The sequence below is a fragment of the Pteronotus mesoamericanus genome, unplaced genomic scaffold (assembly GCF_021234165.1).
Source record: "Pteronotus mesoamericanus isolate MK-2021 breed Mesoamerican mustached bat unplaced genomic scaffold, CSHL_Meso_final contig_657, whole genome shotgun sequence".
Lineage (NCBI taxonomy): Eukaryota > Metazoa > Chordata > Mammalia > Chiroptera > Mormoopidae > Pteronotus > Pteronotus mesoamericanus.
This window is the reverse complement of record NW_026555229.1, coordinates 9,248,864-9,269,608: the sequence shown is the minus strand read 5'-3', so window position 1 is coordinate 9,269,608 and position 20,745 is coordinate 9,248,864. Positions and strand designations below refer to the sequence as shown.

Here is a 20,745-nt window from a genome sequence, read left to right as displayed (position 1 = left end):
GCTCTTTCCTATTTGACTCAAAATACTTTTTTTTCTGTAAATGTAAGTGGGTATATGTACACATCTACATAATATATAGCTAAACATATACATACATGCTTATATGTTTACACATTTGTATATGTGTGCATGTGTGTATTTCATAACCCAACTTTTCTGATTGACCTCCACTAAAAATCCAGGGGCAGATTCCTATCAAGACCTTACCAACTGAATGATAAAAATAAGGTAGGGTAGGAACTCGTGCATTGCAGCAATGCAGAGAACACAGAGGAAAAGGGCTCTACAGTCGGTTTTAGGAAGCCGCTCTTCCTGTAAACCTGGAGCATTATGACAGATTTCCAGTGCCCAGAAAAAAGAATAGCCTAATACAGAGAATAAAGTTGTTTGCAATATAATTTTCTTACAATCTTGTTTTTCTGCATGGTTTGCCAAATGAAGACATTAGAGAGGCTGATCTTGCACTGGATCCCAGATGCTCAACCACAGGTCACTGACAGGCATCCCAAGTCCCTGCTGTTAAGCAAAACAGTTCATCTGCAGGGCACTTCAGTTCTGTTACCAAGCAGGGGCTTCTGGGAGGGACTCTCTGCTTCAAAAAAAAAAAAGCCATCTGACCCTGCATAACAGATAGAAGCATCAAAGGTGGCATTTCAGCAGCTCAGTGGGCTAAATGGAACTCAACAAATATAAAAGGAAAACAATATAAGAATTTAGCAGACTTATAGTCAGGCAGCATCTAATTAGACGTACAAGTGGGATAAATAAAATACTAAATTGGTGATTAAAATATTAAAAAATAAAACAAGGAGTCCAGATAAAAATAATTGGATTGTGGGGATAACTTTTCAGAATTTGCTCCAAAATAAATAAATAAGCAAAACCAAGCAAATTGAGCTGGTTTTCTACTTTAAACAAGTCAAAAGTTTTATCTTGTTTTTTAAAATCTTACCTTATACTGTTACTACCCAAGCAAGGCTCTTTGGCCCGTGTTGGGGTTAAGTATTTTGTGGCCTAGAATTCCCTGCATCTGTCTAGTACATATGTCAGCCAGAGTAGCAGGTCAGCTGATGTGTATAAGCATGAAACAAGGGTCAGCCCAATCATTACTTAAGTTGTGGTTGCACTTTGTTTCAATTGTACAACTTATTATTTTAGAAGAACTGCATCTGCCGTTCAGTAAATATTCATAAAATGTCTATTCTGTGAAAGCCACAGGGCATGGGTTGGGTGGGGGAGGGAGGAGGCACAGGGAGGAATAAGGTGGGTCTATTAGGAAATAAGATAAATGAATGTGAATCTCACCGCAGGGTGTAAGTTGTTCGTTTTTACTTCTTGTAAGCTCTCTGTATAACAAACTAAAAAAACTGGGAGTGACTTCTAAGCTAACACAAGATAATTTTTAATAGGGAAAAGTATTTGATTTACTAATAGTTTGACAGTTTTGGTAGTGTTTAGGTTATAAAGTCAGGTCATGCTTAAAAATAATTATTTCTGCTTATTCTGTAATAAAAACTCAAAATTGTATTAAAACTCACTTATATAATTCACAGACATATTATTGGGAATGCCTTGGTAAATACAATAAATATTTCTCAGCACATTTGTTTATAATCCATATGACAATTTTGATGGCACTCACTGTAACATTTCTTTCAGATATCAGAACTGCTGATCCACAAGCTCAACCAAAACGCAGTGCACTTTGAGCTCAAACCCGGGATTCAAGTCCTTGTCCACGCCGCCCACCTGACAGCAGGTCAGTTTTCACGTCCCTGGGCCCTCACGAGTGGCTCTAACAAAGGGGGATCCCAACCTATTGTTTTAGCACAACAAGACTAGACAGTGCGTCCCCTTATCAGAACTAGGGCATCATTCTTTGGAGGTTCCCTTGCTTGGCATTTTTACCTTAATGAGGCTCCATAAGGCAACAGAATAAAGTGTCTTTTCTTAGTCCCTGGCAAAAACTATCAGTGACTCACCTAAATACACACTCCTGAGATGAGAGCAAGCTTCATCTGAACAGATATCTTGAATATAAAGTTAGTTCTACAAATACCTTTTTTCTGGTCTTTCTTTAAAACCTTATTTTCAAGTTATTCATGTTCCAAGTATTTTTTTTCTTAAAATTTTGGGATAAAGTAGGGCAGTGGAAATAGCTGAGGCTTAGGAGTTGTACAGGGCCATAGCCATGAACCAAACCCCAATTTCATCATGATCCTACAAATGAACTAAGGCCATGATGTTTCTGCCTTTCACCTGTGACACGAAGAGGGGAGAAATCCTCCTCCTAAGGCCATTTAGGAATCTCAGTGATGATTCAGGGCATCCCAAGTGTGTAGAATAGATACTACTGCGTTATATTACTACAGTGGCCATCTAGAAATCCCAATGATAATTCAGGTAATCCCAACTGTGTAGAAAGAGATATCCTTGTGTTATGTTAATACTAAACTGAATTTACCATGTTTATTGAAGTACTTATTTTTTTCAGAGTACTGTGCTGGTGCTGCATAGAATATAAGGGGCAGTAGGAAATGATCTTTTTCTTCAAAATACATGTAACCTAGTCGTGGTGGCAGCGTTTGATGTAGCAGCGGTGGCGGTGCTATGGGGTGGGTAAATGGGCAGTGGTGGGTTACCTCGGCGAGTAAAATGCATAAACGCTCATGGGGAAAGGCAGCAGAGCATACTTAAGCACTCAGATTTCGCAATCCTGCAGCCAGACCATTGGTTTCACCTTTGGCCCCATCGCTCACTTACTGTATAGACCTTGAGAAGAGACTTAACTCCCCTGTGCCTTAGAGATGGCTATAGCCCCTGTGTCAGGGGGATTGCGTGAGGATTAAGTTAATTGGGGTAATGCAGTTAGAGTAGTGCCTGGCAGATAGTAAGCTGTGGTGTTTGGTTTTTTTCTTTTTACTCCTTGTATTATTAACAAAGTTATGTAGGAAATTTAAAGCAGAGATAAATTGTGCTCAATCAAAATGATATGGAAAAGCATCTTGGAGGAGGTGGATGGATGGGTAGGATTAAGTGCCAGAGACACTGAAGCGCCAAAGCTTCCGGGGAACCTCCAGCGCTTTGGGGAGGCTGAGTAAGTGGGGATAAAGAGCAACAGTTTCCAACCCCGTTTCTGGTTTCCTGGGGATTCTCGGGGTGGGCCTAGGCTGACAGGAAGGTCGAGTGTGTTAGTTCCTTTTCTGCTTATATTCTTATTCTTTCTCCATTAGGGTTTCATAATTCTTTTCATTTTAAAATGCTATCATTGCCTTAAAAGAACAAATATTTAAAGATCACTATTCCTGGGCATGGGATATGGAAGGAGAGTATAGAAATATGCCAGGCTGGGCAGTTTGTGCTTTCTTGGCTGGACTCTGGTAAGCCAGGGAGACCTCTGACTGACCGATTCAGAGGGTCACCTGAAGAAGATGACCCTTCAGAGGAAGGGGAATTGAGTCGGGTTGATTGCTCTTCTACAGCTTGCCATCCTAATTCATCCACTGAGCAGACATTTATGGAGTGCCAGCCTGCTCTGAGCCAAGCAATGTTCTCTGAATAGAACAGTCTGTGCCTTCATGAAACTTCCTTCACCGGGGAAATACGAGCAGCAAGCCGATGAACACATCCCACTTTCAGAATTATATTGCTGATGAAAAGGCCCTGAAGAAATTAAGGAAGCGCATGAAAACAGAGAATGATTAAGCAGAAGCTATAAGAGCAACCCCTAAGCCAAAGTCTCCCGACATATCTCAGGACATTTGATGATCTAGATTGGCCATTTCCTCCTCAGAAGGTTGACCTTTGGTTTTTGGTGAATGATCGCGTCTGATGCATGGCTGTTAACATGTAGCTGGTTGAAGTGGAGAGTAAACAGTGTCCAGAGGCATTAGTTGTAGTCATTCCGATAGATACGCCACTGGCAAATTTTGTCAAATTAGTCAAAAGTAGTTATTTGAAATTTATTTAAACAGTTTTACTGATTGATTCAATCTCATTAGGTGATACAGCCTGCTTAGAGGGATGACTGAACCTCTTCTACTTTGTCTCTAGTGATGTAAAACTTGCTTTACAGCATACTCACCTTCTAAGTGAGCACTATGCACTATCTTCAGGCAGCATATTTTGCTATCGAGTACCTTGATTTATTAGGAAACACCCCTCTGTTATTTACCAGAGGCCTCTGTTAGAAAGGGGAGCATCACAGGTCAGGATAGAGACCTGACCTGCTTCTCTAGTTCTCTAATCCTGGAGGCCGCTTACATGTCATACCGTTTTCTTCCTCCCATACCTCTCTTCCATCAGCTATTTTATGGGCCTGGTTTTGATTGACCTGATTGTCGTATCACGTTCCAAAGATGGGCACATCAGGTTTTTTTTCTGAATTTGAAAGCTTATTTCAAATGCCTCTTAACGATATCTTCATATAATGACACCTGCTGTAGAGCTGGGATCAGGCCGAAAAATAGGGATCAAAAAAGTGGGGATTTCACTGAAACTGGTTTGGCCAGTGGTTTGGCCAGAGAAACAGATACTGCCAAGTCATCCATGAACCCATGTGGGAAAGAAAGACCATTCCCCATAGCCATGGAAGATTTAATGTTACTGGTTTAAGCTCCAGATGGCGAGGAATAATGCAAAATTTAGAAGGTCTGGGAAATTTCTCTAATTAATGTTCTCAGTTCATTTCATAGTAGAGATTTTGGACTCAGATCCCTGGGAAGGATTGGCAAAAGGGAGGGACGTTCCTGGCAGCTCAGGTAAGCACACCGAGATTTGGAGAGCCCCGCACAATCTAGATGTGTATGATGTGAAGTTGCCAAAGAATCAGAGAACAACAATTCAGTTCAAGGCAAAGGCCCAATCTTAAGCTGGGCCAATTTGGATAGAGTAAGAAAACTCTTTGACTTCCAACCATTGTGGCTGTTCTCAGCTCTTCCCTGTTAGATCTGATAGTTTGGCATCATAATTCTAAACTCAATCAATGGGCACTGTTAAGCTTCCTGTTAGGACTGGCTCAGGGACTGGAGTAGATGCAGACTTATATGTCAATAATCAACTCCAGTTTGAAGAGTAAAAGAGGAGAATGTCAAGAGCTGACCCAGTAACTGAGTCTTGGAAATTTCTGTTACATTGAGTTTAGCCATGCTTGTCATAATCATAGCAGAACTGGAGGTACCCACAGGTGGGCAGTTACTGAGCCAGGCTTTTATATACAAAAGACAATGCTTATGTTAAGGCCAGCACTTCAGTGATTGTGATCAGGAAGTAAAATATATGAGGGCCCAGTTGTCTGTTGGAGACTGGTCCTAATTTAGTCGTAACTACGTGATTTTTTAAAAAATATCTGAACAGAGTGATAGACTATATCTACTAAAACGGTAGAGGGGATTCCTTCATATATAGAAAATTTGGCATGTTAGTTGGGGGAATCAGTGCATTGAGACACTTGCCACAGTTTCTTTTATTACATTGAAATGAACACATTCCTATCTAGGGTTAGGAAGAGAAGGAAGAAAAAACCTGGGGAAAAGAAAAAAACAGTGAGGAGGAGTATTTGATGCAGAACTTCCATCTCAACAATCTTTCCCTTCCTCTGCTCCCCCCACCCCCTGCAGGCAGGAGAAAATTTAAATTAAAAAAAAAAAAAGAAAAAGGACCACTGTTTGCAACATTTCATGTCTCATAAGCAGGATTGCTAATACCTTCCCAGGGACCATTATAGCACACTCCTGCATTCCATTAATTGCTCAGCAGATGTTCAACAGCCTTCTTTTAAAAATGTTTGAGCCAGAATATGTTGCTGGTGAGAGAGGCAATGCATAATTTGGTTTGTCTCCAAGGAGAAAGAACTGTCTCCTTTCAGGAATTTACTAGCCTTATTTTGTCTTTCAAATTCAGCTCCCTGTTAGCTTTTATGGGAACACAAGGTAAGCATTGCCAGATACCTGGGTGTCATCAGGGACTGGATGAGAGAACAAATACCCTCACGTTCTGTGGGGGAATTCATTAACTTTGGTATCTAAGCTGAGTTCAACTTCGAACGCAGCCCTTGTTTTGTTCTCAGCCATTCCCATGCTTCTCGGTTTCTGTGCCATTTCTCTCAAGACCCTAACCACTCCTGACAAATAAGTTTCTGCAGTTCTCTTTGCAGAAAGCAGGGGTGTGAAATGGTGTGAGAACAGGGAAAGAATGACAAACTGTTATCAAGAAGGTTGAGGGAGGGCCATGACCAGTGTGGTTCCGTTTGGGTTTTAGAACCTGATGGCAACGGGCATCGATGTTTAGCAGACAAAGGCAAAGACGATGTGGCAAAACAACCTAGAGAGTTGGAAACATGAGTAGAAATCAATCCAGCTGCATAGTGGACTGGACACACTGGTGTTTTGACCAAAATCTACCTCTGGTCATTCTATCCATGACAGTAACATTTCTCTCCTTCACCTGCCTATATCTCCTGAATCTTTTTGTATTTTAAGGCTCGACTCAAAGCCAACCTGTGTGCGATATCTTTCTAGAGACCTTTACCAGGCTGTCATTTATCCCTTGTCTGAACTCACCTGGATTTTTTAAAATCTATATCATGATGATCATCATCACCACTCTTATTTAACTTCTTAAGGATACAGTTTAGCATATCTTAATATTTTCTCCACCATGGTACCAGCAGAGAACTTGCAACATATCAGGTACTCCATAAATATTACTTTTATAAATAATTAGAGATATAATAACTTTATAAGGTATAGAGATAGATTCAAAACTCCATTTCCCCAGTTAACCTGAAGAGTCAGTTTATTTAATTGTGAATGCGTTCCATGACATGCTACTTCTTACCAAATAACTGGTGAGGAGAGCCTTGCTTTCATTTATCCAATAAGCATCCACAGAAAACCCATCTCCGTGTTTTTCTTATGTCAGGTATTCCTTCAATATACATTATAATCATTTATATACTTCTTGTGCAGAATAGGTAGGTTGAAGGAAAATGAGAGTTCTGTGTTCCAGAATATTAGATCCCAGAGATAACAGGAATGGGGCTGCGGGGAGGGCTGGTCCTAATGAAACTGAAGTAAGTAAAACTTAGTGGCCTTTATTTTACTGCTCTGGTCTCTGGCTGGAGTGTTTCACGTATCAGAGAGCAGCGCGCGTTGAGACAGAGCTCAGGATCACACACACACCTTAGGTTGCACCATCCTCACTTGATCAAACAAACGGAACCTTCTTCATGTCGTTTGTGACCTCTCCCTCGAGGCCCCTCTCATTCACCCTTTCACCCTGGCCTTCTGTTACTAACATTTTTTAGAGCTATGGTGTCATCCTAGGGAGAAGTTTTTTGGTTTTTATTTTTTTTTTTCCTTTTTCCCCAGCAAGACTCACAGGTCGGCTCTGAATCTGATGCAGAACATTTCATCTCTGCAGGTACTTATGGAAGAAGAAGCCTGAGCCGCTAAAACAATATCCCTAAAATGCCAGTGGTTTTCTCATTGCACCTGGTAACTTGGAATTTACTCAAGGATAAGATCCATCTTAGATGTATTATCTTATTCCTCACGTGACTCTACGCCTCGCTATGTCATTGTTCTTATAAAGCTATGATTCATCCAGGTTATGAGGTGAATGAGGACCTTCACGCACACCACACAGGCTAGACCTGAGGCACAAATACTAATTGCATGAAGCTTTACTAATTCTAAGTGAAGAGGGTGAAAAATGTTCCATGTAGAAGGTTCAGTAAAGATGTGCCTTACTATTGAGTAGAAGCTCACGAAAGAAGGAAAAGGACGCATGCCAGGTCAAACTCTATGTTGAGCAGAGGCGTGATGGGGGGCATTGTATGGTTTATGTGTCCATACAGTGAGGCACGGTTTGACGTGGTTCCAAACACCTAGCTCCGTATCCTCAGATATTCCTATTTAGCTTACGTACTGAAGGTAAAATTAGGAGCAGAGGAAAGAGAGGGGGATAAGATTCAGGGAAAATAAATATGCCCTACATTATAAACTTTGTTGTTCCATATCTATGCATGCTAGTGAGGAAAATTTTACGAATGAAGATTTGGGATCAATAAAATACGATTAACATGGAAAAGGGAAGAAGGGGCCGATGAGGGGATTATTTTTTTAAATAATAGGTTTGGGCAACAGTCACTAATCCTTTCTCTTTTTAATAAATGATTTACGTATTTTATAAGAAGTTTTCAACCCAAGTGGCAAGAGATGGTAATTTATTTGATAGAGATGGAGACCTAGGAGTAGGAACCTTTTTCTTTTGTTTTGGTTGCCAAAGAAGGTAAGTTTCATGGTTCATGTTGACTTTGATGTCATAAAACATATACGCAAAAAATCCTATCAGGAATTTGGAAACAGGGGGCTTGAAACTCATGTAAGAAGACCAGAAACAGACTACACAAGAAGCTCTAACTTTCCACCTTCCCGTAGATTGCCAAGTGAGGGGAACTTGCCAACAGGTGATAAATTAAAGCCCTAATTACTGGTCACAACTTTCAGGCTACATCAAGTCTGTATCTTTGTTTCTTTGAGGACCCATGATCATGAGTAGTCAGTTGTTATGCTTGGCAGTGAGGTTGGGGGTAGGCAGAAAGAAGCTTAAAACCTGGCTGATTCGTCCATGGTAGAATAGATGAGATTCTCCATGAGAACAGAAGTTACAGAATGGGCTAGCATTTTATTTGAGAGCACAAAACCTGTCTAGAGTGATTCATACTACATTACTGAACAAGAGCACTTCTGGGGTCATTTACATTTCACAGGATTTATTTATTGGGCAAATAATCTGAAACTTGGGGAGTGGGACTTCTAACAGAGGGATTAGAAGAGGTGGAGCCCACTGATTTCCTCAAAACACGTGGGATGAATGAAACCCTGTTTGTGGCTGGGAAAACTCTTTATAACCCTGCTATAAAGAACCCGTTCTTAAGCCTGACTCTACATCTCTAATCGCTGTTGCCTAGGAAGCATCACAAAAGCAGAGATTTTTCAGGCTGGCTGCACACATCCTGAATCAAAATCCCAGGGAGGGATATCTGGAAATCTGCATTTTTAACAAGTTCCCCAAATGATGCTGATGCAGCCCGCCTTTCCCCAGTCTCAGCAACCACCCTTACATAGCATTTCAGGGGCAGAAATCCATCTGCATAACAAGGAAAGGGGCACATCTATCTCCAGCAATAAATCTGATTTACAACTCAGGGCATCCACGAAAACAGAGGCACGCTTTAACAAGGGGAGCTGGAGACTGTGATATTAAGTGTAGGAGGAAATTTGTCATAAACATTCAAATCTAATTTCTGGGCATATCTGGAGCCAACCTAATCAGCAGCCTGGGTAGGCGACAGTGGGAGTAAAGGAGAAAAAAATGAAGCAAGTCTCTGAACCTGGGATATGCCACATCCATAATGTAGATGAATGACAAAGACCAGCCAAGCACTGCACCCATGATGCCGCTGAAAAATGATTCAAGTGTGTGCTAGAATCTTAGTGGCAGATGTACTTGGAGAGCCATGAGTTTTATGCAAGTTAAACAAATGGTATTATCTAGATGCCGTTAATGTGCTAGTATGAGCAGAAAATGATTCATCTGCATCTCACTATATTTCTGTGTGTCTTATAGAATGAGCGTGCTCATCAACCCTTAGCTTTCCATGGGGCACAGCTCTTCTGGAGTTGCAGAGACACATGATTTTAAACGTATAAGAGTAATATTTCTCAAAGGAGGAGCCTCAAGTCCCAGGTTGAATTAAAACAAAATTTAATACACAGTAATGGCTCCCACCCTCTCCTGTCTGTCTAGAGGCTGTCTTGTGTAAGCTGTTATGTTCTAGGAAAACTGTCCTTGTCAAGGGTATGTGTGGGTTTTTAATAAAACTGTTATCTTGTGTTATCTTGGCCTCCATCGTTGCTGCTGACTAGTTTAATTTCTTTTTCTGGTGTAATAAAAAGATGTTATCACAGAGATATTAGAAAATTAATATTTTCAGGCTTCTGTTGCTATCACTGGATATGTTATGAGTAAATGTGGGAAGGGAGAAAGAAATCAGAATTTCAGCCTAGGTCAGGATATGTTATGAATCCTGCATGAGAGTTTCACACTGAGAAAGACCGTTTCCAATGTTAAAGCAGAATTAACATTGGTCAAGAAGCTTTAGAAAATACAATATAATTTAAGCCACATTGTTATAGATGCCGATGCCAGAATGTGGACTTGTGGAGCTCTGAACTGTAAAGTGAAATAACTTGTTGCAATAATACTTTCCATTTAAGGATACAATTAGTACCAGTGAAATTCTTCCGCAGCCAATAAATTGATCTATCTCTTTAGTCTCTGGTTTTCTTATTATCTACACAGTTATCATTTATAAGTCTTTTGTGAGTAAAGCAATGCTAATCATATTTTTCCCAAAGTAAATATTGTTTTTCCTCTATAAATAGTTAGGCTGTTTCACAGACACATGGGCCCAGGGGCTTTTGCCTATTGTTGAGTTGGTACGGTGTTACAATAAGTAATAACAGGTGCCAAGATATCTAAACACATCCCTATCCCCAGTGTGAATAAATGAACGTGAGACTTTCATGAATGTACCAGGGACCAGCAACAAGGTTGCTCTTTAGCTTCTAACAGAGTCTGCCTTCACCATTTCCTGAATCCCTGGGCCCATAGAAGGGTCTGAAATGACCACAGTGTAACTGGCCCGCGTTGGCTGTGCCCAAGGATGTACTTAGAAACTCTTGGGCAGAGAATGGTCTGTAGGAGGGAGTGATCAGATGAACAATTGATGAGCAGGGCACAAACATGCATCAGGTTAGAAATAAATGGTAGTTAGGTGACACTGTTCTCCAAGGGGGAGACAAGGCAGATAGTTCAAAACAAAACAAAACAAAACAAAAAACTGGTAGTAAAAAAGAAGGCAGGAGACCACATATAAAATATAGAGAAGATACAGAACCTAGGAAAAGCTACCTTTTAGGCACCAAGTTCCTTATACCTAGAGTGGCCAGAACTGTTGGATTATTATCTGTCATGTCTGCATATACTTTATTAGCACTCCCTTTCCCTCTTAAAGTGTCCTGGTTTAGAAGTGAATATTTATGATCATCATACTTATACACGCCTACCCTCCTAGTGTGAACAGAAGTCCACAATGAAAATTGGATAGTGTAGAACCTGAAGGTGAAAATTTACTTGGATGTTTAACTAGTTGAAAGAGAAAAGTTTTGAGGAGAGAAGCTATGAGTAAGCTATTGCTATGTAACAAACCACTGAGACATTGATTGGCTTAACAATAAGCATTTATTATTGCTTATGAGACTGTGGATTAGCTTGTTCATTTTGCGTCTCCAGTCAGCTGTGGATTGCTGGGTAGGGAGCTCTACTGGTCTTGGCTGGGCTGTCCCACATGCCGGGGGTCAGTTGGCTGTAGGCTGCTCTAGAATGGCCTCAGCTGGGATAATTAAGCTCTCCTCTATGTGTTCTCTCATTCTTCAGAAGGCTTCCCTGGGCTTGCTCACATATGGCAATGATAGGGGAGAGAGAGAGAGAGAGTGAGAGAGAGAGAGTGCGCATGCGCGCACAAGGCCTGGAAACTCACAGTTGGCTCACCATCACTTCCAATGTATTCCATTGTCAAATCACATTTCAGTGTTAGCTCAGATTCAAAGGGTGAGAAAACAGATTTCTCCTCTTGGTGGGAGAAGCTTCAAACTCAGATTGCACAAGGCTTGGACACAGACAGAGTCTGGCAATTAATCCATGGCCAGATTGAGCCACTGTTAGCAATAAAGAGGTGTGTTTTTCCATTTTGTTTTGTTTTAGTGACCTAGGGAAACTGAAGTTCAGGCACACTCTGAAGATAAGGACTGGACGCTTTATGAGTGACAGTAGGTGGGGCCTACCATGCAGTACTATCAAACTGGCATGCACAATTATAACCTGTGTAGCTGGTTACATATTTTGGGACCTGCTCTCAGAAACCTGTATTTGTTTTTCTCAAGTGAAGCCCTGGAAACTGTGTTTTCACAGATTCTCCAGACATACTGCACTTTGGGAAACACTTTACATAGTAAGTAGGATTCTTCCTTGACCTTCGGTCCTGGAAAACCAAAAGACATCCTTCTCTTCCTGTATGTCCATCACGGCGATAAGCTTAGTCTTAGTCTTTGTGGTACCCATGGTTGTCATACTTGACCAAGGGACCTCAACTTCTGGTGGCCGGATGTTCCAAGAGACTCATTCTAAGTCTCAGTATAGCAGCACTGCTTCATCGGTCATTAGGACTTCCCTGGGAATTCTCCTGCAGTCTGGCCTCCAAGCTCATGGCGTCATCTCAGCAGGACAGAGCAGTCGGTAAGACTCCCCTGATTGGGTTTGGATTTGAAGTAGCAGGAAGGCCTGTTGGGCAAGTGAGGGTGCTCTGTGCACATTAGCCTTTCTGCACTCTACATCAGCTTTCTCTCTGCTATGCTCGTACCACGTCCACTTCTGAAAAAGAGATTTCAGACCCCATGGATTTTTTTGATATTCTAGGCATGTAACTGAAAGCCTGGCTCATGTCTCTTTGTTGGAGAGGAAAAAAGAAAATAAAGGGTGAACTTGCTTTGGCAACTTTTTGGTAGGACAAACTTCTGGGTTAGCAATACAGTCAGCGTTCAAAGTTTCAGGGTCATAGTGCAGACAGATGTTCTCCAAGAGAGTCCCTTTGATAGGAAGCGAGTGACTGGAGACAGAAGCAAAGGTTTCCTGCACTGCTTTACCTTGTGATGCCACCATAATGTTGACTTTAAACTTGGAAATAAACCAAGTAAAGAGCCTTGGCTGCAGCAAAGGGGAAAGCGGTGTGCAGGGTGAGGCATTCCCTGATGTGTGTTGTGTGGGACGAGGTCTGCAAAGGGTCTGTGGTCTAATCAGTTTGTGAAACTCTATGGTAAAGTTAAATGAGTTTCATTCCTGCGAGACTGCTGTGAACATTTAATATACTGATAGTGTCATGAATCTCCAAGGCAGAAATGCCCATCAAATACTTCCAAAAATTATTGGACCACAGAACTCTCATCATTTTTCAGGGCTGGTTTTCTGTAGAATATACTTTCTATATTCTTTCAGAGATATGATATTGTCATACGATAATTATATGATAATATTAAAAATATTGGGTATGTACCAGACACTATGCCAGGGCTTTAAAAATTCCATCTTATTTTGTTCTTACAACTTTCTAAAATAAACACGAGTTAACCTTCATTATGCAGATAAGGAAACTGAGATTCATTTTAAGCCACTTAGCCCAGAAGTGGCAGAGTCAGAATCTGATTCCAAAAAAGGGACTCTTTCAAGTACTTCACCCTGAACATGAAGTTTTGACTTTGTTCTCACGCAATCTGTGACCGTGTATTTAGCATTCACTATATATCAATTCACCTTTCATAAGAAGACTCTTGTTAATACTGTAAGCATGGCTATCATTGTCATCAACCTAGGTGCTCATGCATAGAATGTAAGAATTCGATGCCTTTCCAAGTTTCTCAGAGGATTTTAGAACTGTGTGTGCCAGCACCCAGCCTGGGAAATGTCGCGTGACTTGCCGTACTATCCCGGCCCATGCTTTGCTCTGTGCATGAATAATGGCAAATATTTGCTCAGCACTTTCCCCATATAGCCCCCCGCCCCCCCCCCCCATTTCTACCTTGTTTATGCTGCAGTTGGAGAGGGATTAAGTTATGCTAATTCCACACAACAAGGTAAAGCCCATTTATCACAAGTTTCCATTCCTCAGCAAAACACACAAATGCACCTAAGTGTTGGGCAAACGAAGACATGCAGCTGCTGTTGTGTGGAGCAATAATGGCCTGTTTATATTCAGGGGCAGATCAGCAGGCAGAAGCCACCCGCAGAACACAGAGGGCTATGGTGTTCGCCTCTCCCTGCCGCTGCCTGCTGCCTCCTGCCGGCCCTCGGGCCTGCCTCCGAGGAGTGCGGGAGCAACGCGGAGATGGGGAGGACACCCGGAGAGCGCAGGGTTTAGAACTCGGGACGCAGGAGCCCGTTTTCCCAAAACACCGTGGTAATGCTAATAACGAAGCAGTGTTAATGCCGCTCTTTAGGAATGAGGATTTGGATGGGAATGGTTCTGAATTGAGAGATTTTACCTCGTGATGAGGAGAGAGAGAAGAGGAGGAAAGGAAGAGAGTCCATTTGTGTGTGTGCACGCGTGTGCACGCAAGCATTCGCTTTGTTTTAGCGAGAGCCTGGCCAAAGCAATTTCCTCTCTTCAGTTTTCCATTTATGTCAAATGCCAACATTTCAAACAGACTTAAAATTCTTCCTGGTTGCTCCATTACACTGATATTTTGCTTATTCTAAAAGGACATTCAGTTGGGAGTTAGAAGTTTAGTAAATAAAGTTAAGCTGCTTCTAACCATTCTAACCGTCTTTGGCACCTCTCTGGGGCTCCATTTGTTCCTAGTCAAGTTAAGGGTGTGCATTAGAAGATTATTTTTAAAATAGCTTCCTATTATCATTTCCTTAAGAATTAAGATGGTGTTGGGATAATGTGGATAAAGCAAGCAACCTTATCTTTTATGAATGCATGTTCATAAAAAAAGATAACCTGAGGTTTGCCTTAAAATAATCCAGTGACTGGGGTTGTGGGGACTGGATGGGAGTAGAAATAAAGCAATACTATTGTCTGTGGCTTACTGGTTGTGGAAGCTGGGCGGTTTGTACATGAGGCTTCATTTCTCTATGCATACACACCACGCATATATACACGTATATACTGATATTTATAATGTATACATAGCATCCAAGTTTAAAAGCATGTGACCAATGATTTTAAAACTTAGTATTTTAACTAATATCACTTGTTAAATTGCTTCTTGTGCTATAGTTTTGTCTTAATTCCCATTCTCAGAAATATCTTTTAAAATTTCTGCTGTCCCTCACTGAAATGAGCCCAGGGTTGGCAAGGTCTGTCCAGAAGGTATCCAGCCATGTAATAAGAGAAAGAGACCTTTATTGAAGAAGATACAAGATACAAGAAACCTTGTACATAGGACAATGATGCCTCAGTACCCTAAAAAGTAGGAAGCTTGAGACCTCACACAGTTCTCCCAATCACCGTCAGCTGCCCTGTCATATTCTCCTGAATCTCATTGATAGTCTGAAATTTTTTCCCTTTCAAAGGTGATTTTAGTTTTGGAAAAAGCCAGAAGTCGCAGGGCACCAAATCTGGGCCATAGGGGGCTGAGTCACCTCGGTAATTTGATGTTTCACAAAAAAATTCTGCATAAGATGTGATGCATAAGGGGACACATTGTAGTGATGAAGCTGCCAGTCACCAGTGGCCCATAGCTGCAGCCGTTTTCATCATATTGCAACTCTCAACTGACGAAGAACATTGAGGTAATACTCCTTATTAACTGTTTGGCCTGGAGAGGTGTACTCGTGACAGACAACACCTTCCCAATGAAAAAGCACAGTTAACATGGTCTCGATCTTGCTGTGACTTTGCCATGCCTTCTTTGGGTGTGGAGAACAAAGTGACTTCTGTTGGGACGACTGGTCCTTCATTTCCTGTTCATAGCCATAGATCCACAATTCATCTCTGGTTATGACCTTCTTGAGGAAATCTGATTCATTGGTGTCAGCTTGAATCAAGTCATTAGCAACTGCAGCACAATGTTCCTTCTGCTCTGGTAGCAGAAGCTGAGGAGCAAATTTTTCCATGATACATTTAATACCAAGATCCTGCATCAAAATCTCAGGCACAGTAGTTTTTGGAATCCCCAGATTAGCTTCTAGTTCTTGCACTGTCAGTCGCCTATCTTTGTTGTTAGCAGCCTGTACAGGTTGAAGATTCTCAGGTGTTCTTGTTGTTGCAGGCCCTCCAGAATATGGATCACTTTCAACAGATTCTCAGCCATCTTTGTGCCACACTTTTATTTGCACTGCACTCATTGCATTGTCACTGAAAGCCTTCTGAATTATCTGAATGATTTCTGTAGAGGAATGTTCAAGCTTAATGTAAAATTCGATGCAGATTCTTTGCTTTATTTGTTCAGTCATTTTGAATGCAACGACCACACAGTACACATGGTCACTCAACAGCATGTACCGTCCCCACTGACTAGTACAATGAAGTCATCATTGTTCATACATGCACATTCCAGTCTACTTTTCTTAGCTGCCAGGTTACATCAATGTCACACAAACCTCTCTTGTTACATTAATGATGGCTGGACTTTTTCTGGTCAGACCCTGTGTACAAAGTGTGTGTGTGTGTGTGTGTGTGTGTGTGTGTGTGTGAGAGAGAGAGAGAGAGAGAGAGAAAGATACTTGGGTTCAAGTCTTAGTTCTTCCACTTAACTAGTCCTGAGTCCTGCGGAACATTAACCTATGAGAATCTCATTGTTCTTGTCTGTTAAATGGAGACCACAGACCCTGTCTTCCATTTGTGAGAGTGACGATAGTATCTATGACAAATGGAGGTGTTTCCTTCCCTGATGACATCCTGCCAGTTATGGTGTGAATTCTGAAGTGTCTCTGGACTCCTTTGCCGACGGCATTGTGCCTGACTAACTAAATGAAAGAAGACCGCTACTTTCTGATTTTGAGTTAAAAGCGCATGTGCCTTGGGTGTTCTACCATGTGTTCTCACACACAGACCTGCACACTCACACTTCAGAGCTGAAACGCTCCTTGGCTTAGAGAGGAGGGAGAATCATGGAGCCTGGTGCTTCATCTAGTGCTTCCTAAAGCTGATTCTACTAAAACGACAGTTGAAAACAAGTGTTTTCGGAGAGAGGGTTTGACTTTGTTTTCCACCAAAATGATTTGGGATATGGAATATACATCTCAGTAAATAGTGGTTATTGAGAGGCTGGGCTGTTATCCTACAATAACCACACAGACCAGAAGCAGCCTCGAGTCTTGTCTGAGACCATCAATATTACAGTCATCTGTTCTTGAACTTTTGTTCCTGGGTGACCAGAACGTTGCACTTTTGGCTCGCAGCAGAGAAAAGCCACAAAAAATGGTGCTTAAAGGTCACCCACATTTCTGAGTCTCAGGCTTTGCTTAAATTGATGGAAGTTAAAAGGTCAGCATTCAGGATTCTAAGGGGTGCATGTTGCCTGCCTTTTATGCTTGAGCTATGCTGTTTTTGTAAAATGTCAGTTTTCAAGAGAGCAAAAATTAATTGCAAACAAAGTTTTAAAGTACAACAGGTTTGACCCTGAGATGGAAGAGGTTTGGAGGTGGGGAGAAGTGTTCCCTGGAGCTGCAATCTAAGGGCAAATTCAGGGAGGGAGACTCTTTTATGGACGTAAAGACATTGGTATTGTCCAAGAAGTGAACTCAGCTCATTTGAGTGGCTGGTGCTTCCTGGCATGAGCTGTTGGGGTTTTGGAAGGTTGTAGCAACAACACCTAATTGCACAACCCTCCTCCAGCCCTTGTGAAATACTCACTAGGCCATCACTTTTCCATGTGTAAAAAAACATTAACATGCTACTACGACTTTTCAGTTCTTTCACATGACAACAGCTGGGATAGGATTGAGATAAAATAGGTAATTCATAAATATATTCCTTTGGTATTTTTCCGATTATCTGCATTGCTTAGTAGGAAAAGCTTGCATTCAGGGTATAGAAAAATGTACTAATTATATTATTATAAATATTGATTAGGAAGATAGCAGCAGCAGTAGCAATGAAAGCTACTATTTGAAGAAGCCTTTATATGTGCCTAGCACTGTTATCAGTGCTGTGCATGCATGAACTCATTTTATTGTGACAAAAAGCTGATGAGGTATGTACTGTTATTCTCATTGCAGCCCATGAGGCACATTAAGCTGAAATTAATTTGCCCAGCATCACACACCTAGCCCGTAGTGGAGCCAGCCTTGGATCCAAGTAATCTGGCTACACTGTCCTTCTTAGACAGGCCAGCTGGAGAATTCTGGGGGCTGGGACAGGCTCAGATGCACCCGCCTGGCAGCTGTGTGACCTGCATCTTAGGCCTAAGCCCCAGGCGGTTTTCTGGGACTCACCCTGTCTCTGGGTGAACTGCGTGAGCCTCTCGCGGAGTCCCACCCACTCACGTCTCTGCTCATGACCACGCCTTGCTTTCTTCCGCAGCCCCATTGGTGGACCTCACTCCGACCCACAGTGGGTCTGCCATGCTGATGCTCCTCTCCGTGGTGTTTGTGGGCCTGGCCGTGTTCGTCATCTACAAGTTTAAAAGGTACGTGTTTCTCCGTCCATGTTTCCCCGCCTTCTTCCTTCTTCGTGACAGGTCCGGGAGCCTGTGATGTACGCGTCCTGCGCATAGCAGTGATGGTTTCTGTTGATGTTTTAGGAAGATCCCGGGGATTAATGTTTATGCCCAGATGCAAAATGAGAAAGAACGAGAGATGGTCAGTCGAGTCAGTCCCACTGAAAGCAGGCCCCATTTCTCTCAGACTGAACTAAGGAGGCCTGGCCAGCTGATAGATGAGAAGGTGGAATCCCAGCTCATAGGTAAATGATTCCCAGTAGCTGTCAGCTGTTCAGCCTGAATAACCAATGGCTGAAACTGTCTCTAACCCCTTTCTGGCTTGACATAACCACTGTTTTCTGCTCTAACATCCCTGAGAGAAACAGCTAAGATGTCTCTTTCCCTGCTTCTTCCCTTTGGAATGAGGAAAAAAGCCTTCTTGCTCCTGTCTAGTTTTTTTGTTGTTGTTTTTGTTTTTTGTTTTTTTTTCCTTTCTCTCTCTCATGACTTTCTTCCTCTTTTTGCAAAAATCCTTGCTAAAATGTTGTGTGTTCTTGGGTAAAGAGCAGAACATTTGCTCTGACGATATTGAAGAAGGGCAGGCCTCAGAGGCTGGATCTGGTGGTCCGGAGGGCCAGGCAGGGTTGGAGGGATAGGGCATGAAACAGGCAGAACAAGACATGGCAGCCTCACCTTGAGACAGCTTCCAGGAGGGCACACAGCTTGGGTACACTTGAAGAGGAGTGACGTAACGACGTAATGAGGCTAGTGCGGGGGTGGGGGGCAGAGTGGCAGCCTGGTCACCCTGGGATTTTTTTAGTTTTAATCTAGCTGTAATCTAAAAAATGAGCCCCAGAACCTGAGAATTTTAAGGACATGAGGCAAAAAGTTTGTGGAACATCCCAAGAGTGGGGTTTCCTGTGGGAGACCACTGGAGGGTCAGACGGTTATAGAGCAGATTGGCATACTTCTTCCCTTTTTTTTACCTGGCGCCTACCAGGAGTGTTAAAATAGACTTCACCTGTATCAGTAGAACTCACCTTGCCTGGGAAATCAGCATGCTAACCCAACAGCTAGGAAGAGAGGGTCTCAAGTGTGACTGCTGAGTCCTATTATTTATTGCAGAGAAAATTTTCCAAGAAGTTAGACAAACGCATGAAGCCACAATTGTGATCCATTTCTCTTCTTGTTTCCTCCTGTCTGTTGGCAACAGGAGGTGAAGCTGTAACTGTTCCCATCTAGACCCTGCATTGCTGACTACGATGGATAAATTACTGTATAACCATTCATGCTTCACTCTAATGTGATAATGCCAGACCACCTAGAAGGCCCTTATAAGATTGTTACTTGAGAGGGACAAAAATGAGTACCTAAATGAAAACATAACCCTCTCTTTAAATGGCTAGGGGAAAGTTCCCTGGCTGTATTAGGGGAAATTTAAATGCAATGACCGGCTTATATAGGAGGTAATAATAACCACTGCAGCCACATGTGGTGTCCAATTTTCACAGCGCGCTTTCTTTTATTTGGGGAGACAGGGCGGTAAATGCGTAATTGCTTTGGGTTTAAAAGAAAAAGCCTTTTCTGTCTTCAAGTCCAGGGAAGCGGTCACCCTGTCGACTCACTGCTAAAGCTTCTAAGTGCATTTCTGTGGGTCATTTGGTTTTCAATCCCATTTCCACTGGGTATGAAGCACAGGCGCTGTTGACTTTATCAAAGTAGCCAAGCCTCCTTCGCCAGGAATGTCTCGCAGCACATTGCAAAGTCTCTGACACTTTTCCATTTCCAGTGTCATTAAATGAGTAAGTGTTACACGTTTTCTCTTAGGAGAGTAGCTTTACCCTCCCCTCCCTCCCCTTCTACTCAACCTGGTGACTCAACTCTCCGATTGCAAAGAGCAAGACAAGCCACTCCACCTTCAACGCCAAAGCGGGGATCTGCTGGGGCACAATTTGCAATTTAAGGAAAACCCCCAAAGGCTGCAGGCGACCAGCTGATCAGGAAAGAATTTCGCTCTTGTCAAGTGCATCATCCTTCATGACCACTAACTTTTGTTTTCTTTCTTTCCTTTGTTGTTCTGTTTCCTATTTTGCCAGGAAGTATTTCCATAGTTGCTGAGAATCAAAGCACAAAAGAAATCCCTACCTATGTAAATGTTTGAATGGAGGACGCCAGTAAAAACAAAAACAAACAAAACAAAATAAAAACAATCAAAATTCAAACAAACAAACAAACACGCACTGCATCGGGACTTTTTAATTCTTCTGACACAGACAACAAGGGTTTTTAGCTTTAAGCCTGTGCATGTGGACTGTACCTTAAGAACATGCTCTGAGGGGCAGTGTGCAGGTGCTCTATTTTAATGGAAAATACTCCCCTCCCCCGACCTTCTCTCTCTTTTTCTTATCGATCGTGTTTGTAGAAACTTCCTAACATATATAGGCCAAGGAAATCTGCATGTATTTTTGGAAATATT

At 42.0% G+C, this 20,745-nt stretch overlaps 1 protein-coding gene across 2 annotated transcripts in view; it reads left to right on the top strand.

Annotated features, from left to right (window-relative positions):
- The window catches only part of SORCS1 (sortilin related VPS10 domain containing receptor 1), a 470,882-nt gene extending 450,371 nt beyond the window's left edge, over positions 1 to 20,511 (top strand). The window contains exons 24-27 of one of the 2 annotated variants that reach the window (XM_054581477.1): positions 1,660 to 1,759; positions 18,152 to 18,257; positions 18,372 to 18,532; positions 20,366 to 20,511. In XM_054581477.1, the coding sequence (XP_054437452.1) occupies positions 1,660 to 1,759; positions 18,152 to 18,257; positions 18,372 to 18,532; positions 20,366 to 20,430 (432 nt within the window). In that variant the 3' untranslated portion in view covers positions 20,431 to 20,511. The remainder of the gene's footprint in view (positions 1 to 1,659; positions 1,760 to 18,151; positions 18,258 to 18,371; positions 18,533 to 20,365) is intronic. The other variant, XM_054581478.1, reaches the window with a different exon arrangement.
- Positions 20,512 to 20,745: the final 234 nt, after the last annotated feature.